The 26,080-nt window shown below is 47.3% G+C and overlaps 1 protein-coding gene across 3 annotated transcripts in view; it reads right to left on the minus strand.

Annotated features, from left to right (window-relative positions):
• Nucleotides 1-575: 575 nt before the first annotated feature.
• nkd1 (NKD inhibitor of WNT signaling pathway 1) overlaps nucleotides 576-26,080 on the minus strand; it is an 81,534-nt gene continuing 56,029 nt past the window's right edge. The window contains exons 5-10 of one of the 3 annotated variants that reach the window (XM_033036355.1): nucleotides 23,867-23,970; nucleotides 14,831-14,926; nucleotides 7,999-8,146; nucleotides 3,971-4,055; nucleotides 3,126-3,256; nucleotides 576-1,599 (exon numbers count right to left, since the gene is read on the minus strand). In XM_033036355.1, coding sequence (XP_032892246.1) covers nucleotides 992-1,599; nucleotides 3,126-3,256; nucleotides 3,971-4,055; nucleotides 7,999-8,146; nucleotides 14,831-14,926; nucleotides 23,867-23,970 — 1,172 coding nt within the window. In that variant the 3' untranslated portion in view covers nucleotides 576-991. The remainder of the gene's footprint in view (nucleotides 1,600-3,125; nucleotides 3,257-3,970; nucleotides 4,056-7,998; nucleotides 8,147-14,830; nucleotides 14,927-23,866; nucleotides 23,971-26,080) is intronic. The other 2 variants (XM_033036356.1, XM_033036357.1) reach the window with 2 other exon arrangements.

The raw sequence follows: 26,080 nt of genomic DNA on the forward strand, positions 1-26,080 counted from the left end.
CAGAGAGTTGTGAGTATGTGGAATTCTCTGCCTCAGAGGGCCGTTGAGGCAGGTTCTCTGGATGCTTTCAAGAGAGAGCTGGATAGGGCTCTTAAAAATAGCGGAGTCAGGGGATATGGGGAAAAGGTAGGAACGGGGTACTGATTGGGGATGATCAGCCATGATCACATTGAATGGCGGTGCTGGCTCGAAGGGCTGAATGGCCTACTCCTCAGGGATTACTCCTACTCAGGGACGACAGATGGCACAATGGGCTAAGTGTTCGGCTGGCAACCGGAAGGTAGCCGGTTCGAATCCCGCTTGGAGTGCATACTGTCGTTGTGTCCTTGGGCAAGACACTTCACCCACCTTTGCCTGTGTGTGAATGTGTGTGAGTGATTGGTGGTGGTTGGAGGGGCCGTAGGCGCAGAATGGCAGCCACGCTTCCGTCAGTCTGCCCCAGGGCAGCTGTGGCTACAGAAGTAGCTTACCACCACCGAGTGTGACTGAGGAGTGAATGAATAATGCGATGTAAAGCGCCTTGAGTATTAGAAAGGCGCTATATAAATCCCATCCATTATTATTATTATTACTCCTGCACCTATTGTCTATTGTCTTTCCTCTAGGAACTCTAACCCTTCGAAAGGTCCATGACAAAAAAAAACAACCTAGTCTTACACTAACTGAAGAGTTGGCAAATGTGGTTAATGCGACTCTTAACACAGTTGATAAATCACAGAAATTCTGGACAACACAAAAAGGTTACAAGTATCCAGAACAGTAAAACCCCTTGTGACTCATTTAACAGGCCAAGTAAAATAAAATCTGGATTAAAACTGGAGGAGGTAGTCAGCTGTTCTTAAGTCTTTTAGTGTCACTTCATTAGATTTCATGGTCGAAAGTTACTCATCTTATATTTAATTATCATTAACAATACTGTCTAGTTTAGTGGTCACAAAAACGCAGTCTTTCAGAATTGGATGCAGTGGTTTCCGGCCCAGCATTGGCCCGCTCATGTCTGGTAGAAGTGATGGTAGTGGTGGTGGTGTTCATGGTGGTGGTGGTGTTCGTGTCTCTGGATAATGCGTCCAACATGTCCGTCGTAGAGCAGGAGTGACGGCAGGTCCTTCACGTGCTCCTGCTCGGCCACCCGCGACGAGGGCTGGAAGGTCTTGTAGGCTTGCTGGGCCTCCCTGGCCTTCTGCCTGTGCTTCCTGTGGCCCGGCGGATGCTGCGGGGCGAGCTGCGCTGGTGGACAGGGGATACCCGGGCCTGCCGCCGCCGCCGCCGCGGGAGTGGATGCCGTCGGCACGTGAGGACCCTGCGAGGATTTGCTCCTTCCCACCTTGCCGGCCGCTCCTGTAGCGGCCGCCGCAACTTTACCCGGGGCTTTGGGGGATTTAACCAAATGCTTGGCGCTGTCCTGGCTGCGCAATCGTTGCTGCAGTTCCACCACCCTGCTGTGCGCGGAAGGGTGGCTGAGGTGGCTGTATCCGGGGTCGATGGGTTGCGATCGCCTGTGGTGGCCGTGCGATGCGTCCGGCTCATGGGAGCGCGATCTGGCTTGCTGCCAAACCTTCGCCTGGTTCTCCTTCCTCGAGGCCGCTGGAGCTGAACCTGCTCGAGACAAGACGCGTACATTAGTAAAAGTAAGTAAAGTCGAAGGTGGACACAAAATGCCGGAGTCACTCGGCGGGACAGGCAGCATCTCTGAAGAGAAGGAATGGGCGACATTTCGGCTTCGAGGCCCTCCGTCGGATAAGTAAAGTTTTCACTGTACCTCCGTACACGTGACAATAAACTGAACTGAGCAGGATGGAAGGGTACAGAGATGATTTACGAGGATGTTGCCAGGACTCGAGGGTCTGAACTATAGGGAGAGGTTGAGTAGGCTGGGTCTCTATTCCTTGGAGTACAGGTGGATGAGGGGTGATCTTATAGAGGTGTATAAAATCATGAGAGGAATAGATCGGGTAGATGCACAGAGTCTCTTGCCCAGTGTAGGGGAATTGAGGACCAGAGGACATAGGTTTAAGGTGAATGGGAAAAGATTTAATAGGAATCTGAGGGGTAACTTTTTCACACAAAGGATGGTGGGTGTATGGAACGAGCTGCCAGAGGAGGTAGTTGAGGCTGGGATTACCCTAACATTTAAGAAAGAGTTAGACGGGTACATGGATAGGACAGGTTTGGAGGGATAAGGACCAAACGCGGGCAGGTGGGACTGGTGTAGCTGGGACATGTTGGCTGGTGTGGGCAAGTTGGGCCGAAGGGCCTGTTTCCACCCTGTATCAGTCTATGAAACGATATTCATCAAACAAATAGCCAAGTTTATATTCTGGGACAGAGTGCTGAGTATGAATGAAATAAAAAGTTACAACAGATGTTGGTTTGCACCGAAGATAGACGCAAAGTGCTGGAGTAACTCAGCGGATCAGGCAGCATCTCTGGAGAAAAGAAAAGCGTGACGTTACGGGTCGGGACCCTTCTTCAGAGTTGATACATTGCTGGTATTGAACCAAGGGTGGCATCATGGCGCCGCTGGTAGAGAGGATGGCGATGCTGGCTGCAGCCGGCACCCCGGGGCACGGAGATCAAGCGGTGACCGCGGGAGGCCACACTCTAAAGGCGTGCGGGATTGTAGGTTAATTGGCTTCTGTGAATAGTCCCCAGTGCCCCAGATAGAACTAGTCTACGGGTGATCGGTGGCCGGCACGGACTCGGCGGGCCGAAGGGCCTGTTTCCACGCTGTATATCTAAACTAAATTAAACTGAACTCTTAAAGGGTTGGACGGTAGATGTAGAAATGTTTTCCCCCGATGTTGGGGTGAGTCCAGAACCAGGGGTCACAGTGTAAGAATAAGGGGTCGGCCATTTAGGACTGGGATGAGGAAAAACGTTTTCACCCAGAGAATTGTGAATCTGTGGAATTCTCTGCCTCAGAGGGCGGTGGAGGCAGGTTCTCTGGATACTTTCAAGAGGGAGCTAGATAGGGCTCTTAAAGATAGCGGAGTCAGGGGATATGGGGAGAAGGCAGGAACGGGGTACTGATTGGGGATGATCAGCCATGATCACATTGAATGGCGGTGCTGGCTCGAAGGGCCGAATGGCCTACTCCTGCACCCATTGTCTATTGTCTAATATACCTGGCCCAAATTTTGAGGTGTAGTTTTCTATCCCTGCCAAGTCAAGGTAGTGGTTTCTCCTCTCTGTGTTGTCATCCAGACAATGCTGAGCGCAGGTGTTGTCCTGGGGATCCTGGTCGCTGTTGTGGCGTCTGTGAAATACAGGAGGTTAGTGACGTTCAGACCACATGAGGCACATCTCTGTATCTGAAGCCCCGACATGCACTGTGATGTTTAGGACACACACCCGGTCTATTATATAAAAAGTAAATGCCATTCAGAACACTATCATAATGATATGATGCTGAGTGTTTGCACTGAGTGTTTGCACAGCTCCCAGTCCCACAACCAACAAATGCTGCGTTTCTCCCACACACACGTGGAAATGTGCTTCTTCACGGAGAGAGAGAGAGAGACACACACACAGAGAGAATGGAGAGAGACAGAGACAGAGACAGGGAGAGAGAGACGGGGAGTGAGAGAGACAGAGAGAGACAGACACATGCACACAGACAGAGGAGGTGAGACGGGGAGAAAGAGAGAGAGGCGGAGAGAGAAAGAGGGAGAGGGAGAAAGAAAGAAAGAGAGAGAGAGAGAGAGAGAGGACCGTCTTCATTGAGTAGATGAAGATATAATTAGACACACTTCCGATCTGGAAATCACCTGTGAATATTTTCCCAATTGTATAATCTAATTCTTAGGCTAAAATAAAATTAATCGAGATGTGGGAAACTGATTACTGAACTCTTTAGTGGTTGAATTTTAAGCAATGGACACTATCAAACTCCCATTAAATGAACACACTGCAAGAATCCGGATGGCACTTGTCGATTGGGAAGGCTTGAGACGTTTCATGCATTGCTTACTGGAGAGGCGGGCGAGATTTCTTCTCTGTGTTCTTTGACTCCTCCACACTTTTGCTGTCAGCCTTTGGCCACGGGCTGCTAGCATCTAAGACGGACAAGAGAACCGAGGATATTAGTATTTCAGCTCTTGAGTTGAGCAGGTTCTCACAAGCGAGGCAATTGCAAAATAAAGTTGCGAGTGCTGGCATTAATGTGAAGCAGAGTCTGGTTATTTATACCCCTGCACCATTTGCACTTCACCACACACATCATGTTCAATTATCAGGTATCTATATACTTCAGGCCAGGTCAGGTCGGGGGGAGTCCCCCCGCCACGGGTACCATGTAATCCCGTACTACCCGCTCCATGGTCGGATAGTCGGCGACTAAACCGTCTCCCCCACCTGGTTTGCCAGGTGAGGAGGGGGCTGTGGACCCCCAGCAGGACCAAAAACAAGACCTGTCAAAGGGCGGATGAGCTTCTAGCGAGCCAACGGCCATCCACACTTCAGTAGAAGTTGCGATCACTGTCGTACACGGCATTGTAAGGTATGATGATAAAGCACACACACACACACACACACACACACATCAAAATCCTGTACTACCAGCGGCGGAAGTCCGCAGGAACTGGAGGACGGAGATGTGTGGTGCGTCCGTCACCGTTCCCGTCGGAAACCAGCACCACTGCGCCGCTAATGTTTTCAACAATGATGATATACACTGTAAATGGATTTTCTGCACACAACACAAAGCTTTTCACTGTACCTCACTACACGTGACAATAAACTAAACTGAACTGTAAATATCATATGTAGGAAGGAACTGCAGATGTTGGTTTAAACCGAAGGTAGTCACAAAAAGCTGGAGTAACTCAGCGGGTCAGACAGCATTTTTTTTTAGACATACCGTGCGGAAACAGGCCCTTCATTCCACCGAGTCCGTGCCGAACAGCGAACCCCGCACATTAACGCTATCCGACACACACCAGGGACAATTTACACATACACCAAGCCAATTAACCTACATACCTGTATGTCTTTGGAGTGTGGGAGGAAACAGAAGATCTTGGAGAAAACCCACGAGGGTCGCGGGGAGAACGTACAAACTCTGTAGAGACAGCACCCGTAGTTGGGATCGAACCCGGGTCTCCAGCGCTGCAAGGCAGCAACTCTACCACTGTGCCACCCTGTAAGCATCTCTAGAGAAAAGGAATGGGTGGCGTTTCAGGTCGAGACCCTTTTTCAGACTGGTGTGAAGAAAAGTCTCGACCCAAAACACCACCTATTGTTTTTCTCCAGAGATGCTGTCTGACCCGCTGAGTTGCTCCAGCTTTTAGTGTCTATCTTAGGTAAACATCATAAATATGAATATTTTAAACAAATTCAGTAAAGCCCTCAAAGAAATGTTATTTCTACAAGATGACCTTGTGTTCACCGTCAATGCTGTTACTCATTAAGATACGCATTTAAATGGATTCCTTTATAATAAGCCTCCAATGCATTTCCTCCTACATTGACATATCTATAAATCTGGAGGTCAGATTTCTTGATTTTCTTCCAAGAAAATGGAACATAAACCAATCCCCAATCTTTCTAGTACCTCTTGTCTTAATCAGCTTCAAAAGGGAAAAGAAAATCAGCCACAAATTCCTTTAACGTCCAATCTTGGTTCCTTTAAGTTGGATACATTCCATCTGTGGAATGATCAAGGATTCCCTATGGTCACAATCGTTCGTTTTCCCCGCAAATCAAAGACATTAGTCTGACTTGAATCATCTGAAAGGGTGTACTGTTAATCCCCGGTAAAAAAAATATATACACTGGCTCTCTTCAGCATTTCTCTCCTCTATTATCCACGAAAACTGTTCTTCATTAGCACACTGTTGTATCATTCCTACCATAACCACATGTAGGAAGAAAGCAACTTTCTACTCCATCAATGTAATTTCTTAGACAGTTAATTTAATTAGAGTTATACAGTGTGGAAACAGGCCCAACTAGCTATTTAAATTGTATACATTTATTTCCAATCTTCTACCTTGGTTGATTAAACAATTAAAAAAAAAAAAAATCAATATTGTGGCACGGTGGTGCAGCGGTAGAGTTGCTGCCTTGCAGCGCCAGAGACCTGGGTTCGATCCCGACTACGGGTGCTGTCTGTAGAGCGTTCAGTTCAGTTTTAGTTTATTGTTACGTGTACCGAGGTACAGTGAAAAGCGTTTGTAAGTTCTCCTCGTGACCTGCGTGGGTTTTCTCCAGGTGCTCCGGTTTCCTCCCACACTCCAGAGATGTGCAGGTTTGCAGGTTGATTGGCTTCAGCAACGAAAAAAGGTAAATAGCGTGTAGGATGGTGCTAACTGTGTGCGGGGATCGCCGGTCAGTATGGACTGGGTGGGCAGAAGGGCCAGTTTCTGTGCCGTGTCTTTAATGGGCCTGTCCCACTTACACAACTTTTTCTGCGATTGTCGGCACCCATCATAGGTCGTTACAGGTCGGCGAAAATCTTCAACATGTTGAAAATCCAGCGGCGACCAGAACAAGGTACGACTCTTTGGGCGACTACTCACGACCATACAGGCTTCACCCCGCGACATGTCACCAGGGTGTCGCCTGTATGGTCGTGAGTTGTCACCTCAGTCACCCAAAGAGTCGTAGCGTCTTTCTGGTCGACACTGGATTTTCAACACGTTGCAAATTTTCGGCGACCTGCAACGACCTCCGTAAAAGTCTTGTAAATGGGACAGGCCCATTAACTAAACTTAAACAAAACAATGGGGAGAAATTCAAGGGTTCAAATTTTCAGTTTAGGTTAGTTTAGTTTGGAGATGCAGCACGGAAACAGGCCGTACGGCCCACCGAGTCCGCGCCGAACAGCGATCCCCGCACGTGAACACTACCCTACACACACTAGGGACAATTTACATTTACACCAAGCCAATTAACCTGCAAACCTGGGTCTTTGGGATGTGGGAGAAAACCGAAGAACTCGAAGGAAACTCACGCAGGTCTCGGGGAGAACGTACAAACTCCACACAGACAGAACCCGTAGTTGGGATCGAACCCGGGTCTCTGACACTGAAAGTGCTGCATGGCAGCAACTCTACCGCTGCGCCACCGTGCCAGCCCTAACTCCATAAGATCCGAGGCATAAGTATCTGACTTCTGATCTCAGAACACGTGAGGACTATTTAAGATGTAAAAAATCTCCATTCGCACAAAGTTCTGGCCGGCTAAAGTGATTTTTTTTATTTGTTTACCAAAAGTGACCGAGAGACCACTATTTCACAACTGATGAAAATCAAAAAAGAATCTTCAGATGTTGGGCCAAACGCAGGCAAATGGGATTAGCTTAGTCGGGGCATCATGGTCAGCATGGATGTGTTGGGCCGAAGGGCCTGTTTCCATGCTGTCTGATTCTACACGTAGGAAGAAAATGCAGCTGCTGCTTTACATTGAAGATAGGCACAAAGCGCTAGAGTAACTCAGCGGGCCAGGCGGCATCTCTGGAGAGATGGAATGGGTGACGTTTCGGGTCGAGACCCTTCTACAGTCTGAGATGATTCTATGTTCAGTTCAGTTTAGTTAATTGTCACGTGTACCGAGGTACAGTGAAAAGCTTTTGTTGCATTGCTATCCAGTCAGCAGAAAGAAGGGTTTCGGCCCGAAACGTTGCCTATTTCCTTCGCTCCAATGATGCTGCTGCACCCGCTGAGTTTCTCCAGCATTTTCGTGTACCAGCAAAAAGACAATACATGATTACAGTCGAGTCATTTACTGTGATACATGATGAGAGAATAACGCTTAGTGCAAGGTAAAGCCAGTAAAGTCTGATCAAGGATACTCCGAGGGTCACCAAAAAGAAACCTTAGAAATAAAGTCAATAAATGCTAGAAAAACCCAGCAGGTCAGAAGCATCTTTGACCTGGAACATTAACTCGAATTCTCTTTCCGCAGATGCTGCCTGACCTATTGAGTGTTACCATTGCGTCTGTTTTTTCATCGTTTGCCATGGCATGGTTTTGGTTGGTATAAAGGTCTTTCGCTTACCGGCGTGGCATGTTTGATTGCCTTTTCTCTTCTGCTTGGCATCAGGCGTCACAGATAGCTTTACCCGCAGAGTTTTACTGCTACTTGGGGTGTTGTTCACAGATGTATCCACCACCTCATAGATAGTGTGCAGGAGACTTGTGATATCCTGCAAAGATAACGAAACAAATACACTGGAAGACTCTTTGTATCAGTTCGCTCGCCCAACTTAGAGGATAATATAAACTAACTAGACTAAGTGGGACATGTTGGGTCCCAGCATCACATGGGAGAGCTGGTCACCCAACAGAGAGACTGGGCAGCAGAGAGAATGGTGATTTTTAAAAAAACATTAATATCTCTCTAATATTTCATCGGTGGGAAAAATCCTCTGGTCCAGTCCGGCGGAGGGGGGCTCTGAGTGAGGTGTCCAAAAATGACGGCCGTAAGTGGCGGCATTCTCTCGGAAATCACATCACAGTGAGTCAAAAGCGGTCAAGATCTTACTTTTAGTAATATAGATTTTTTTAAATTTCTTTAGCCGGAGGCGTGGTGAATCTGTGGAACTTTGGCCAGAGGGTGGTGAATCTGCAGAATTCATTGCCACAGATGGCACAGCGGTAGAGTTGCTGCCTTACAGCCCCAGAGACCCCGGTTCGATCCTAACTACGCACAGGGTTTGTCCATTCTCCCCGTGACTCTGCATGGCTTTTCTCTGGTTTCATCCCACACTCCAGAGGCATAGGTTAATTGTTTAAGAAGGAACTGCAGATGCTGGAAAATCGAAGGTAGACAAAAGTGCTGGAGAAACTCAGCGGGTGCAGCAGCATCTATGGAGCGAAGGAAATAGGCAACGTTTCGGGACGAAACGTTGCCTATTTCCTTCGCTCCATAGATGCTGCTGCACCCGCTGAGTTTCTCCAGCACTTTTATCTACATAGATAAGTGTAGTTAAGTGTTGGCTTGGTATAATCGTAAATTGTCCCCAGTGTGTGCAGGACAGTGTTAGTGTGCGGGGATCGCTGGTCGGCGCGGACTCGATGGGCTGAAGGGCCTTTTTTTGCCGCGCTGCATCTCTAAACTAAACTGAAGACGGCAGCGGAGACAAAGTCATTGGGTATTTTCAAAGCGGAGATTGACAGGTTCTTGATTAGTGAGGGTGTCAGGCTTTATGGGGAGAAGGCAGGAGAATGGGGTTAGGAGGGAGAGATAGATCAGCCATGATTGAATGGCGGAGTAGACTGGATGGGCCGAATGGATTTATTCTGCTCCTGTGACTTATGACCATGATCTTATCTCCTGATATTTTCTCCGTGTATTTGTTTTAGTGGCTTTACAAATAATAATACATTTGAGCATTTGTTAAAATTGGTACACAGAAGGAAAAAGGCAGGACTATGATTTATATGAGTTACTAATCCCAGGGGGACCCGTTAGGTCCCGTCCCCTCAACACGCGGTTGTGGTGGGGGATGCCTGTGGCGCCCCACACACACTAACCACCCCACACACACACACACTAACCACCCCCCTTGGTATTATATTATAATATTATTCATTCGCTCCTTTTACCCCATCCCCGCCCTATCCACTCACGCATAGCCCCCAACTCGCTGACTGTGAGTCCTGACCAAATAGCATTATAGGATGGATTCAATCTCTATATTCCAAATGGAGGCATGGGGAACTGCAGATGCTTGAAATGTGGAGCAAAAACCAAAGTGCTGGAGGAACTCAGTGTGTCAGTCAGCATCTGTGGAGAGAATGGGCAGATGATGATTTTGGATCTTCAGTCTGAAGAAGGGTCCTGACCCGAGACAACATCAGCCCATTCCCTCCAGAGATGCTGCCTGACCCGCTGAAACGCTTCAGCACTTTTTTTTTTTGCTTCTTAATTTGCATAGCGGGATTCCAACTCTTTTTTTAAATATTGGCCACTTTGAATGAGCTTGTAAATTTAAAAAAGAATCTTAACTACATGCTCTTTTCAAAGTAAAGAGACGGCCTCATTCCGAGTACATGCACGCAGATATCACCACTGACTACATCGCGTTATAGTTACACCAGCCAAGAAAATCTATCATTGGGCCGCAAGGTTGCGTAGCGGTAGAGCTGCTGCCTCACAGCGCCATAGACCCGGGTTCGATCCCGATTACAGGTGCTGTCTGTACAGAGTTTGTACTGTCTCCCCCGTGACCTGCGTGGGTTTCCTCCGAGATCTTCGGCTTCCTCCCACACTCCAAAGATGTACATGTTTGTAGGTCAATTAGCTTGGTGTATGTGTAAATTGTCCATAGTGTGTGTGTAGGATAGTGTTAATGTGCAGGGATCGCTGGTCGGCGCGGACTCGGTGGGCCGAAGGGCCTGTTTCCGGGCTGTATCTCGAAACTGAACTGAACTAAAGAGCCGTTGCTTTCAGATGGCCGGTAAACTACAAAACTGTGAAAGCCGCCCCACTGTGATGGATGATAGATGATGACAGGCAAATAAATTGGGCGAGAAACTCTCTGGATGCCAATTCACAAGCCTGTTGAAAGAACAATCAGGGAAATCTTTCTATAACCATTTTGCACATTGCTACACAGAACTCCCAAAATAATTCCCCCTGGGTGAAACTGGGATCCAAGATCCCTTCTGCATTCTGGCAGTGACTATTCAGGTTCACAATGCACCAGGAAATTGTGATAAACAAAATGACACAAAGTGCTGGAGTAACTCAACTGGTCAGGCAGCATCCCTGCGAAACATGGATAGGTGACGTTTCAGGTCGGGACCCTTCTTCAGACTGATTGTAGAGGGGTGGGGGGGCTGGAAAAGGGGAGGGGCAGGACAAACCGTGGCAGGTAATAGGTGGACACAGGTGAGGAGGGATTTCGATCGGCAGATGTTTGGAATAAAGCCCAGTGATAAGAACAGAAGGAGCGAGACAGGTTTGAAGACGGGAGTTGAGCGAATTTTGAAAGCCAGATTGGCTGGCAAACCCACCGAGTTACTCCAGCACTTGGTGTTCTGTGCAAAGAACGTTCATGGTGGGGCTGGCGAAGGAAGCTAGCTCGGGTGTAAATCCAGCACGGGAAAACAGGCCATTCGGCCCAACGTCTCCGTACTGACCAAGGTGCCCCGCAAGGGAGGACGGTGTAATTTGTGACTGCTTCCAACTGAGGAACGGCGAGCAATACGAGCAAAGGTGGCCAAGAATGGGAAAGGTAAAATCTGGATTTGACAGGAAGATAAGGAACATCCATCAATTCTAAAACAAGTTGACCATATCTTATGTATAAAGGAGCAAAGTTAGCTTGGGTCCAGTACTTTGTTTGTGGACAAAATGGCGCCAGTAAGCATGATTGATGATGTGTTTAAGAAGGAACTGCAGATGCTGGAAAATCGAAAGTACACAAAAATGCTGGAGAAACTCAGCGGGTGCAGCAGCATCTATGGAGCGAAGGAAATAGGCAACGTTTCGGGACGAAACGTTGCCTATTTCCTTCGCTCCATAGATGCTGCTGCACCCGCTGAGTTTCTCCAGCATTTTTGTGTACCTTGCATGATTGATGATGTTTAGTTCGGAGACACAGCATAGAAACAGGCCCTTCGGCCCATCTAATCCACGCTGACCATCGGCCGCTCGATCACACTAGTTCTATGTTTATCCCACTTTCTCATCCGCTCCCCACGCACTAGGGGCGATTTACAGAGGGCCAATTAACCTCCGGTAAAAAACCCGCTTGTCTTCGGGGAACGTGGGATGAAACCGGAGCAGCCGGAGAAAACCCACGCAGGTCACAGGGGGAGAACGTGCAAACTCCGCGCAGACAGCACAAGAGGTCAGGACCGCACCCGGGACTCTGGCGCTGTGAGGCAGCGGCACCACCCGCTGCGACACCGTGCCGCACCACGGATACGTATCAGGTTGCCGGAAAAAAAGAAAATGCGTTTAACGTTTTAAGAGGTGTCGGTATGCCGTAAGGTCGCAAAAGAAAGCTTCACTTGTTGAATGTAAAAATGCCTCTGCCACGTTTTACAGATATTAGACTGCAGCTTTCACAGTCCTGGAAGCAATATCCTCTCCAAACGTGAATGCGAGTGATTAAAACAAACCTTCCACGTGGGAGACTGCCAAATTAATTCCTGTCCTCAATCAGAACTAAATTTCCATTTAAGATCTATCACAGAATGCTGTGACTCAAAGCAGGTTGCCAGGGCGGCGTTATGTGTGCGATTCTTTCCCATATAAACATCCGTTTCAAATCCCTGCAATTAGTTTGAAGCACTGCATACACCTCACAGGCATTAGTTTAGGTTTAGCTTTCGAGATGCAGCGCGGAGTCACCAAGTCCACCGAGTCCGCGCCGACCAGCGATCCCCGCACACAAACACTATCCTACACACACTAGGGACAGTTTACATTTATACCTAGCCAATTATCCTACAAACCTGTACGTCTTTGGAGTGTGGGAGGAAGCCGGAGCACCCGGAGAAAACCCACGCAGGTCACGGGGAGAACGTGCAAACTCCATACAGACAGCACCCGTAGTCAGGATCGAACCCGGGTCTCTGGCGCTGTGAGGCAGCAACTCTACCGCTGCGCCACCGTGCCGCCCAATAAACACAACGCATTGTGAAAGGTATTGGGATTTGACAAAATGAGTATGACAAATAATTTATAAATAGTCTAAAATGATATTGATTCTGAATTATGCTCCCAGTAGATTCGCTCTGTAGGATCATTATTCGAATTACCCATTTAGTAATTGGATACGGCACATCCCAGAATTATGGCATTATGTATAATGTAAATGGATTCCCTTATGGAATTCACAAATCACCAGCAAAAACTGTGAGATGAGAGGGGATCTTATTGAAACATATAAGATTATTAAGGGTTTGGACATGCTAGAGGCAGGAAACATGTTCCCGATGTTGGGGGAGTCCAGAACCAGGGGCCACAGTTTAGGAATAAGGGGTAGGCCATTTAGAACGGAGATGAGGCAACGCTTTTTCTCACAGAGAGTGGCGAGTCTGTGGAATTCTCTGCCTCAGAGGGCGGTGGAGGCAGGTTCTCTGGATGCTTTCAAGAGAGAGCTAGATAGGGCTCTAGAAGATAGCGGAGTCAGGGGATATGGGGAGAAGGCAGGAACGGGGTACTGATTGTGGATGATCAGCCATGATCACATTGAATGGCGGTGCTGGTTTGAAGGGCTGAATGGCCTACTCCTGCACCTATTGTCTATTGTCTGTTGTAATGATGGGGACCATAACGTGACCCCTGGTACTCCGGTCAAGGGTTAGTGTTACAGAATATCAGTGACCAGACAGTGTTGTAGGGTCTGCCTTACCATAGAGTTAGGGCACACTGAATCCTTTAAACCACAAGCATTAATTTACACAAACCTTTTGGATCAAATAACACTTTAAATGAAATGCTTTGCCATAAATGGCAATGTGATTCGCCATTTGAAATACTATGATTACATGATGGAGCCTGATTGAAATATATGACACGGTGGCGCAGCGGTAGAGTAGCTGCCTCAGAGCGCCAGAGGTCTGGGTTCGATCCTGACTACAGGTGCTTGTCTGTATGGAGTTTGTACGTTCTCCCCGTGACCTGCATGGGAAGAACTTCTCTTCCCATCCTGCTATGGGACGCAAACCTATCGAGGGTGGAAGACGCCGCACATGACCGAACTGAATGGCGAAAGCTTGCTGCCCGAAGCACTCAACATTGTGGGAGGAACTAAGTCTAAGTAAGGTGGGTGCCTGGAACGCGCTGCCAGGGGTGGTGGTGGTCACATTTGACAATAAAGTATTAATTCACCCGTACACGAGTTTTATCCTTCACACTAGGATAGTGGCGCAGCGGTAGAGTTGCTGCCTCACAGCGCCAGAGACCCAGGATCAATCCTGACTACGGGCGCTGTCTGTACGGAGTTTGTACCTTCTCCACGTGACCGAGTGGGTTTTCTCCGGGTGCTCCGGTTTCCTCCCACACTTCAAAGACGTGCGGGTTTGTAGGATAATTGGCTTCTGTAAATTGTCCCCAGTTTTTAACTTATTTTGTTTTAGTTTTAGCTTCGGAGATACAGCGTGGAAGGAGGCCTTTTGTCCCACCCAGTCCGTGCCGACCAGCCATCACCAGTTCTATCCTACACACACTAGGGACATTTTACAGAAGGCAATTAACCTACACACCTGCACAACGTTGGAGCGTGGGAGGAAACTGAAGCATCTGGAGAAACCTAGTCTAATAATAATAATGGATGGGATTTATATAGCGCCTTTCTAATACTCAAGGCGCTTTACATCGCATTATTCATTCACTCCTCAGTCACACTCGGTGGTGGTAAGCTACTTCTGTAGCCACAGCTGCCCTGGGGCAGACTGACGGAAGCGTGGCTGCCAATCTGCGCCTACGGCCCCTCCGACCACCACCAATCACTCACACACATTCACACACAGGCAGAGGTGGGTGAAGTGTCTTGCCCAAGGACACAACGACAGTATGCACTCCAAGCGGGATTCGAACCGGCTACCTTCCGGTCGCCAGCCGAACACTTGGCCCATTGTGCCATCTGTCGTCCCGAACCAGTCTGAATCAGTTCTAACTATTCAACCAGTAGATCAGAACCAGTTCTAAATATCTAACTACCGGTTCTAACCGATTCTAACTTAATATCAGTATTCAGCATTGCAATGGTCAAATCATGCATTTTATAGCCGTCAATAGACAATCTTATATTAAATTATGCTACATTACAAATCACATTTAGTTGGAACATAAATGTTTTAAAGTAACGTTAAGAAAAATCCTTTTTGAAAATATAAGGAAATATAAAGCTTTGGTTTGTTCAGGTTACCTCACGGGTGACGTTGCCATTGTTATCGAAGTCATACAAGGTGAATGTCCATTCCTGCCTGCTGTCATCTTGCACAGACACATCACATTCCACCTCCTGTAAAATGCAGTGTAAGGGCTACTTGAGTCTTTCTCTCAGCACAAAGGTCTTGATACATTCTACCCTGTAACACTCGACCAAGTGAAAACCTCGGGAGAAGACGCTGTCCTCCAATATCACTTGGGTCGACGCCAATAAACATAATATATAATAGACCACATCACATAATGGACCAGCCTCTGCAATTCCTTTTCATTCCAAATAAACATATCTTGTACAGAGTTGGTGCTTGCTCATCTTCATTCATAAATTGCATCTCAATTATCCAGGCAGTCTATATTTTAATTGATTCCCCATAGACGACATCAATTACAGTAGGTCTACTGTGTTAAGCAAGATATCTTTGATTTGCACAGACCACGCTTAATTCCATTCAAGAAATTGGAAGGCGCGGTGGCGCAGCGGTAGAGTTGCTGCCTTTTAACTCCACAGACCCCGGTTCAATCCTGACTATGGGTGCTGTCTGCACGGAGTTTGTACGTTCTCTCTGTGGCAGCGTGGCTTCAAGTTTCCTCCCACATTCCCAAGACGTGCAGGTTTGTAGGTTTATTGCCGCAGGTAAGTTGTAAAAAACGTTGTTTCTGGAGAGTGTGCGTTAGTGTATGGGGGAGGAAGATGCTTTGTTACACTGAAGACAGGCACAAAATGCTGGAGTAACTCAGCGCTCCAGAAATGCTGCCTGTTACTCTAGCGTTTTGTGTCTATCTTTAGTGTGTGGGGAGATCGCTGGTCGGCGCAGACTCGGGAGCAGGGTTGTCAACGTTCTCACTCCCAAATAAGGGACAAAAGGTCAAAATAAGGTACAAATTTGCGACGGCAATTCGTTGAATGACTCTGGGTGAATGATGAGTTGGCCCGGGTGCTGTATTGTACACAAAGCCCAGCCGGCAGGCCAGCTGAGGAGTTTTGGCCCAGCACCCCATCCAACTCATGAATTGACGATCGGCCATGAGAAGGAGGGGTGGTGGTGGTGTCGGTGGTAAGCGAAGGTCCGAAGGTCGGACAGTTGGCCGGGCTGCCGGCCGATGGGGCCACGGGCGAGGAGCAGCTGCTGCTGCACTCCATGGGCTGCTCTACGTCGGGACGGGTGAGGCAGGGCCGGACGCGGCGCTCCGTCGGCCCGAGTAGTGGCAGTCAAATACGGGACAAGGGCGGTCCCGTATGGGACAAACCAATTTAGCCCAATTTTGGTGGATGTCCCGGCTAATATGGGACCCTACTCGGTAGGCCAAAGGGCCTGTTTCCGTGCTGTATCTCTAAAGTCTATAGTAAAGACGACTTCAAAATACACCCTAACCAAAATGCCGTAGGTGAGAAGATTAGTTTAACTTGGCTTCATGCTTGGCATAGACATTGTGGGCTGAAGGGCCTGTTCCTGTGCTGTATGTACATGAAGAGTGGCCTCAGGTAGATAGACACAAAATGCTGGAGTAACGCAGCAGGACAGGCAGCATCTCAGGAGAGAAGGAATGGGCAACGTTTCGGGTCGAGACCCTTCTTCAGCATTTTGTGCCTTCTCTCCTGCGATGCTGCCTGTCCCGCTGAGTAATGGGCCTGCCCCACTTTCACGACCTAATTCACGACCTTTTTTACTCGTGGACATTTTTCCTCCTGTTGAAAAAACGCCCCGACCTACTTGATGCCACGAGTATCTACGACTAGCATCACGACCTGCCTACGACCTCGTGACGACCATGCTGCGAGTATGAGTCAAGGGCAAACTCGGCAGAGGTCTTGAATTAGGTCGTGAAAGTGGGACAGGCCCATTACTCCAGTATTTTGTGTCTTCCTTCGATTTTACCCAGCATCTGCAGTTCTTTCTTAGACACTTGATGCATTTACTGATACAGACAGACAGATGAAGTTATCTGAAGTTGTAGAATTTAATGTATAATGCAAATTGATGTGGAATCTCAGCGGGTCAGGCAACATCTGTGGAGGACAGGCGATGTTTCGGGTTGGGACCCTTCTTCAGACTGACGGCTGATTTTTCTATTGGAGGTAGGCCATTTAGAACAGAGATGAGGAAAAACGTTTTCACCTAGAGAGTTGTGAATCTGTGGAATTCTCTGCCTCAGAAGGCAGTGGAGGCCAATTCACTGGATGCATTCAAAAGAGAATTAGATAGAGCTCTTAGGGCTAAAGGGCCTGTCCCACTATACAAGTTTACCCAAGAGCTCTCCCGAGTTAAAAAAAAAATCAAACTTGTGGTAAGCACGTAGAATGTACGTAGCGGGTACGTCGGTGCTCGGGACGTCTCTTAGCGGCTCGTAGCGCTAACGGCAGGTACTCGGGAAACGCGGTAAGCTCGTGAAGACTTGTGAAGATTTTTCAACATGTTGAAAAATGTCCACGAGAGCCCCGAGCACCTACGAGCGGCTATTACCGTAATTCTCTGAGTTCGAATCAGAGGAAACTCAGGGACCCATTCCAACACGTTGCCTGACCATTATCCACAGACGTACAGAGTCTGTGCATTACAGAATAGTGTAAGGCATGGATAGAGTGGATGTGGAGAGGATGTTTCCACTGGTGGGAGAGTCTGGGACCAGAGGTCACGGCCTCAGAATTAAAGGGCGCTCTTTTAGAGAGGAGGTGAGGAGGAATTTCTTTAGTCAGAGGGTGGTGAATCTGTGGAATTCTTTGCCACAGAAATGCTGTGGAGGCCACGTCAGTGGATATTTTTAAGGCAGAGATTGACAGATTCTTGTTTAGAACGGGTGTCGGAGGTTATGGGGAGAAGGCAGGAGAATGGGGTTAGGAGGGAGAGATAGATCAGCCATGATTGAATGGCGGAATAGACTTGACGGGCCGAATGGCCTAATTCTACTCCTATTCATTGTGACCTGATGACATCACCAATCCAAGTTCTCCAGGGATTCTGCCTGACCCACTAAGTTCCTCCAATGGTTGGTATTTTACTAAGAGTACGCTTCATAAACCAGACAAGGAAAACCATGTCAAAAATATCTAAGTCCAAAGAAATCATATTGATACGGAGACACAAGGAAGTACAAACACCGGGAATAGACACAAAAAGCTGGAGTAACTCAGCGGGACAGGCAGCATCTCTGGAGTGAAGGAATGGGTGACATTTCGGGTCAGGACCCCCTCTTCGGACTGAGATTTTGGGGAGAGGGGGTCTAGAGACATGGAAGGGTACTGGATACTGGAATCTTGTGTGGATCACCAAGTGTTGGAGCAGATCAGTGGGTCAGGCAGCATCTCTGGAGGACGTGGATAGGCCGCGTTTCGGGTCAGGACCCTTCTTCAGGCTGACACACTTGCGTATGTCAATGCACACGAGCTGAATTCAGATGTATTTTGTGTCTATCTCCGGGTTTAAAGCAGCATCTGCAGTTCCTACCCCCACATTTCGTCCACAGAAGGGTCTCGACCCGAAACGTCTCTCGTTCCTTCTCTCCGGAGATGCTGCCTGCCCCTCTGAGTTATTCCAGCACTCTGTGTCTATCTTCTTGTATTTTCTTCAGCTTGGGTCCACTGGTAAAGAGCTGGTGATGAGACCAGCGAAGGAGAGGCAGTACTGAGGCTGCTGCAAATTCCTGAGCTTTAGTGGGTCAGAGGTTTAACAGCAGCTGAGACTGGAGTTCTGGCCAGTGCTGATGTCCAGTGTGCCAAGACCAATATCTGGGTGTAGGAATAATGCCAGTCTACAGTGCCCGCCAGTTGGACATACACCTGTGAAAATATCTCCAGCCGAGAGTTCTTGTCCCACTGAAACATCTAATGTTACATTCTCCAGACAGCTATTACAAGCCTTACGCAAGTTAGAATAGCTTCTCTCCACTTGGTCTCCTAAGGAAATTGTGCAGTGGTAAATGGGATGGGAAAGCATTTTAGTTTAGTTCAGATCTACAGTGTGGAAACAGGCCCTTCGGCCCACTGAGTCCAGGCCGGCCACCATCACCCCCGCACACTAACACTATCCCACACACGCTAGGGACAAGTTACATTTATACCCAGCCAATTTACCTGCACGTCTTTAAGAGTGTGGGAGGAAACTGAAGATCTCCGACACTAGGGACAATTTTACATTTTTCACATACCAACCCAAGCCAACTAACCTACAAACCCGTGCGCCTTCTGGAGTGTGGGAGGAAACCGAAGATCTCGGATAAAAACCCACGCAGGTCACGGGCAGAATGTACAGACTCCGTACAGACAGCACCCGTAGTCGGGATCGAACCCGGGGCTCTGGCGCTGTGTGGCAGCAACTCTACCGCTGCTCCACCGTGCCTTATCAAAGAACAAGTTCTATTAGTGATAAGGCACAATAAACTCTGAAATCATATTTTACAAAGGATCAGACCCTTCCCTGGACATTTTACATCAACCGCCACTCAAATGATATTTCCATATCACTTGGTAGACAAAAATGCTGGAGAAACTCAGCGGGTGAGGCAGCATCTATGGGGTGACCTATTCCTTCGCTCCATAGATGCTGCCTCAGCCGCTGAGTTTCTCCAGCATTTTTGTCTACCTTCGATTTTTCCAGCAACTGCGGTTCTTGCTTAAACATTTTCATATCACTACCACAGGTGTCAGCAAATAGCACGTCACTTCACATCTGTTTACAGACAAGCTAAAGATAGACACTAAATGCTGGAGTAACTCAGCGGGTAAGGCAGCATCTCTGGAGAGAAGGAATAGGTGACATAGGTCGAGTTACTCCAGCATTTTGTGTCTACCTTCGATTTAAACCAGCGACTGCAGTTCTTTCCTAAACACTTTGCTAATTGGTAATGCGTGACGTAGTTTCAAGTTTAATGTTTGATGAAGTTAGTTTAGTTTAGTGTTAGAGATACAGCGCGGACACAGGCCGTTCAGCCCACCGAGTCCATGCTAACCAGCGATCCCCGCACGCTAACACCATCCTACACACACCAGGGACAATTTGACATTTACACCAAGCCAATTAGCCCAGGTATTTGGAGTGTTGGAGGAAACCTAAGATCTCAGAGAAATTAGTGGTGAATCTCTGGAACTCTCTGCCACAGAAGGTAGTTGAGGCCACAGCTCATTGGCTATATTTAAGAGGGAGTTAGATGTGGCCCTTGTGGCTAAAGGGATCAGGGGGTATGGAGAGAAGGCAGGTACAGGATACTGAGTTGGATGATCAGCCATGATCATATTGAATGGCGGTGCAGGCTCGAAGGGCCGAATGGCCTACTCTTGCACCTATTTTCTATGTTTCTATGTTTCTAAACCCGCGCAGGTCAAGGGGAAAACGAACAAACTCCGTTCAGACAGCACCCGTAGTCTGGATCGAACCCGGGTCTCTGGCGTTGTAAGGCAGCAACTCTACCGCTGCGCCACCGTGCCAGTAAGCAGAAGACATATAATTAATACTCTTTATTCTCCTATTATAATTAAGCAATATAATCTTTCCAATTCTGCAGTTTAGTGGAACCATATAACCATATAACAATTACAGCACGGAAACAGGCCATCTCGGCCCTTCTAGTCCGTGCCGAACACTGATTCTCCCCTAGTCCCTTATGGAAGATAAGACTTTTTTTTAAATGTCCTGTCCCACTATTTTTGTTATAGAGGTGAATCCTATTGACTACGAGCTGTATATAGAGTGATGCAGAATCGGTAGGGGTAACATTTGATGTTACCTGAGGCAGTGAAGTATTGCTGACAGGAATCCACCGCAGCTTTGGTCAGGTTTGCTTGAAAAATCACAAGGGATCGTTTAGGAAATGTTAGTATGAAAGTGCACACGCACTTTTATATTCCGCAGCCGGAAAAGTCAGAGGATTTTGTGTATTTTTCCTCCAACACTCGCCCCTCAGACTTTGTACCTTTAATTCATCTATCATTGATGGATGGGCTTTTAGATAACCAGTTTAGTTTACCTCCTGAACCTTCTGAATGTTGTAGTCGGCAGGGCAGCACTCTGCATATCGCAAACTTGGACAATTTAACATTTTTATCAAACCAATTAACTAGCCAATTAACCTACAAACCTGTACGTCTTTGGAGTGTGGGAGGAAACGAAGGTCTCGGGGAAAACCCATGCAGGTCACGGGCAGAACGTACAAACTGCGTATAGACAGCGCCCGTAGTCGGGATCGAACCCGGGTCTCTGGCGCTGCATTTTGCTGTAAGGCAGTGACCGTTTAAGGACGTAAGGTCATGTGATAGGAGCAGAATTAGGCCATTCGGCCCATCAAGTCTACTCCGCCAATCAATCGTGGCCAATCTATCTCTGCCTCCTGACGCCGTTCTCCTGCCTCCTCCCGACACCCGTACTAATCAAGAAATGGGTTGAGTTTGATTTAGAGATACAGCACGGATGCAGACCCCCTCGGCCACCGAGTCCGCGGCGACCAGCGATCCCCGCACACTATCCTACACGCACACACTCAGGACAATTTATACCGTCAATTAGCCTACAAACCTGTACATCTTTGGAGTGCGGGAGGAAACCGGAGATCCTGGAGAAAACCCACACAGGTCACGGGGAGAACGTACAAACTCCGTACAGGCAGCACCCATAGTCAGGATCCAACCCAGGTCTCTGACGCTGTAAGGCAGCAACTCTATCGCTGCGCCACCGTGCTGCACAGAGTCTTTGCCCAGAGCGTTTTGTCTATTATTGTCACGTGTTCAGAGGTAACAGTGAAAAGCTCTCATTTGCGTGCTATGCAGTCAAAGAGAAGACTATATACGAATGCAATCAAGCCGTCCACAGTGCACACATATAGATACAAATAACTCTTTCCCCTCTCACCTTAAACCTATGTCCTCTGGTTCTTGATTCCCCCACTCTGGGTAAAATAATCTGTGCATTCAATAAAAGATTCTGTTCAAAGTGTTCAAGAAGGAACTGCAGATGCTGGAAAATCGAAGTGCTGGAGAAACTCAGCGGGTGCAGCAGCATCTATGGAGCGAAGGAAATAGGCGACGTTTGAGGTCGTGACCCTACTTCAGATCCAAAACGTTGCCTATTTCCTTCGCTCCATAGATGCTGCCTCACCCGCTGAGTTTCTCCAGCATTTTTGTCCACCTGTTCAAAGTGTTGGTTCTTTAACTAGTTTAGTTTAGTTCCTTATTAACACGTGTACCGAGGTACAGTGAAAAGCTCTTTGTTGCGTGCTATCTAGTCAGTGAAAAGACCACACACGATTACAATCGAGCATTCCACAGTGTAGGATAACGGGAATAACGTTTAGTGCAAGATAAAGTCCAGTAAAGTCCGATTAAAGATAGTACGAAGGTCTCCAATGAGGTAGATGGGAAGTCAGGACGGTACTCTAGCTGGTGAGTGGGCGGTTCTGTTGCCTGATAACCAAGTCCCAAGCTTTGCAGTTCCAAACTACACGTTTGATGACAGGAATCCACTGCAGCTTCGGTCAGGTCAAGGGATCATGTAGGAAATGTTAGTATGAAAGTACACTCACTTTTACATTTTGCAGCCGGAAAAGTCAGAGGATTTTGTGCATTTTTCTTCCAACGCTCGCCTCTCGAACTTTGCATCTATCATTGATGGATGGGCTTTTAGATAACCAGTTTAGTTTAAGGTCATAAGGTCATGTGATAGGCGCAGAATTAGACCATTCGGCCCATCAAGTCTACTCTGCCATTCAATTGTGGCCGATCTATACATGTTTGTATTGTATTATGGTGGTGGGATCTGGTTTGTTTTATTGTAGTGTAATATTATTTGTTTTAATAATTGAATACCTTTTTTGAATTAAAAAAAAAGTCACTTGGACAGTTATGTGGACATGGAAGGTTTAGAGGGATATGGGCCAAATGCGGGCAGGTGGAACTAACTTCAATGGGACCAAAACCTGGTTACTATGGATATATAGACTCAGTGGGCTGTTTCTAGGCCTTGGCTGTTTAATTGGGTATCGTATTTCTGTATTACTGATCTGTGTGTAAAAATACAATCTCACTGCACCTTGGTACAGGTGATAATAAAGGAGCCATTGAAGGTGGATGGGGCAACTTGGTCGGTTTGGACAAGTTGGGCAGTGTGGCTCGACGCCTCTAGAACTGCCCCAGAGCACGTTTAACATGGAAACCATTGAACTAGTCTAGGATGTGACTGAAGATGGAACACGTGGCTTCAGCATATATAATTTGCGCACAGAAGAGAAGAGAATATGTAACATATTTACTCTCTTTCCCATTTCAAAGTATAAATTGGACTATGTGTGAATGACACAAAGTGCTGGAGTAATTCGGAACGTCAGGCAGCGTCTCTGGAGTAAAAGGGAAGGGTGAGGTTTCGGGTTGGGACCCTTCTTCAGAGTGAAGACCCTTCATCAGACATGTCTGAAGTCAAGGTAGAGTTGCTGCATTACAGCGCTTGCAGCGCCAGAGACCTGCGTTTGATCCTGACTAAGGGTGCTGTCTGTATGGAGTTTGTACGTTCTCCCCATGACCTGCGTGGGGTGTCTCAGAGATCTTCGATTACCTCCCATGCTCCAGAGACGTACAGGTTTGTAGGTTGATTAGCTTGGTGCAAATGTAAATATCCCCCAGTGTGTGTAGGATAGTGTTAGTGTGCGGGGGTCGCTGGTCGGTGCAGACTAGGCGGGCTGAATGGCCTGTCCCGCACTGTATCTCTAAACTAAACTAAAGAATCCCAACAAACTTGCACATCTCATTCACACTGAAGAAGGATCCCCACCCGAAAGGTCACCTATCCTTTCTTTCCAAAGATCGCGCCTGACCCGTTGAGTTACTCCAGCACTTTGAGTCTATCTTCGGTTTAAACCAGCATCTGCAGTTCCTTTCTACGCACAATGTGTGATTGGCTACATCTATAAAATATTTATGACTTAAAAAAGGATTTTAGGTTGACAATCTTGCCCTTAAGCTGCCAGTACGCCAAGACCCATATTGACCAGTGCACATGATACATGTTTAAGCAGAGATGATGAGAATGAAACTTACTTCAAATTTCAATTGCTTCTTCACGCTGCCTTGGCTGGCCCCCTTCTCCATTTTCTTCTCAGTTGCGTGACTGAAGCCTTCCACGTTCTCTGGAGGTAGAGCAACTTCAAATTCCAAACAAAAAAAGTTTGGGTTAGTAGGAAGTAGATGCATTACAAGAGAAGACTTCATTAGGTACAGTAATAGCCCTGTCCCACTGCACGAGTTCATTCAAGAGCTCTCCCGAGTTTAAAAAAAAAAATCAAACTCGTGGTAAGCTCGTAGAATGAACGTAGTGGGTACGTCGGAGCTCGGGGACGTCTCTTAGCGGCTCGTAACGCTAACGGCAGGTACTTGGGAAACGCGGTAAGCACAGGAAGACTCGTGAAGATTTGAAAAATATCCACGAGAGCCCCGAGTACCTACGAGCAGCCATTACCATAAATCTCCGAGTTCGAATCAGGGCCAAACTCGGGAGAGTTCTTGAATGAACTCGTACAGTGGGACACACCTTTCACTGCGCCTAACTTGAAACCGTGCGTTTTATGCATTGTTGTACCATTTCATCAAAATCATAAACCAACCCAGCGATCATAATACACCATGGGGACAATTTACACTTACACCAAGCCAATTAATCACGTCTTTGGAGTGTGGGAGGAAACCAAAGATCTAGGAGAAAACCCACGCGGGTCACGGGGGAGACCTTACAAACTCCGTACAGACAGCACCTGCAGTCGGGATCGAACCCGGGTGTCCGGTGCTGCGAACTGTTTTTGTTTCATTATTTTTCCGTATAGTTGAGAGACTTTAGTTGTGACTTACGACGAGAGCCAATGACCGAGGGTTGTCCGGAAAAGCTGTCAGTCATTGGGACCAGTGCACAATTGTGCACTAACGAGCCTCCGCTAATAATTTAATTATAATAATAATAATAAATGTTTGAATTTACATAATTGTCAATACTTACTTTCAATGAATAATTTATCAGAAATAATTCATGTCTATAATGCAAAGCGCAAGAAAAAAGATTCATTTTTGGTAACTTGCCAATACATTGAAGAGTTTATTCAGCTGAGAGCAGAGGAAGATGAATTGGACACACCTTTAATGTAATAAATATCCAACTACAATCCTTGGCTTAAAAGACTGATAAACTCTATGATGGCTTAGTGGGGTTAATGGGTCATTACGTTGTGTATGGCCTTAAGCCAATATCTTAACTATTGTGCCTCAATATTAATAATAGTTCCCATTCAATACATGGGTGGCACAGTGGTGCAGCGGTAGAGTTGCTGCCTTACAGCGCCGGAGACCCAGATTCGATCCCGACTACCAGTCCTGTCTGTACGGAGTTTGTACGTTCTCCCCGTGACCCACGTGGGTTTTCTCCGACATCTTCGGTTTCCTCCCACACTCCAAGAACAAACAAGTTTGTCGGTTAATTGGCTTGGTATGAATGTAAATTATCCCTAGTGTGTGTAGGATAGTGTTAGTGTGCGGGGATCGCTGGTCGGCGCGGATTCGGTGGGCCGAAGGGCCTGTTTCCGTGCTGTATCTCTAAACGAAACTAAATGCTATTAAATGAATGCCTTGAACAATGGTTACTTGATGCGTGCTTTAATAATTCATAAAGTGGATCAAAAGAAATGTTGTCAGTAAATTGCTAACTTTCACAACAGATGTATGATATATAAAACCACTCTCTGCAAGGATGCACGATGACTCTTTCCCCAGCTGGTATTTTTAAAACTTACTTTGTGATCCATTTTGTGGCAATAAACCATGTTTCATTTTAAAAACCAGTTTCATTTCATCTTCACTTCAGCCTTATCAAAGGAAGACAGCTACAAATAAAAGGAACTCTACACAAAAGGAGCTCAGGACTATATAGGGGAGCAGGGAAGTCATTCATTATATGGAAACCTGACGTTTAAAGTCAGGCTAGTATTTTCCGTTGGATTGCTCTTGCAAAAGCTAACGGTGCAGTAATACCGTCAATTTAGTGCAGGGGTCGTCAGGGGACCCCCACGAGCCGGATCCGGCCCGTAACCCAAAATCATCCGAACACGTTTTGTTCAATTCGTTTTCACGACCTGGGAACTGCAGCCAGTCCCGGGGACGCGAGCTGATCTGGGAACTGTAACCAGTCCCGGGGCGCGCAGGCGATCATTCGCGGGTCCAGGCAGTCGACGGCCGCACAGCGGTCGGCTGCCTGCCCCGTTTCCGGGGTTA

The sequence above is a fragment of the Amblyraja radiata genome, chromosome 17 (genome assembly GCF_010909765.2).
Source record: "Amblyraja radiata isolate CabotCenter1 chromosome 17, sAmbRad1.1.pri, whole genome shotgun sequence".
Taxonomy (NCBI): Eukaryota; Metazoa; Chordata; class Chondrichthyes; order Rajiformes; family Rajidae; genus Amblyraja; species Amblyraja radiata.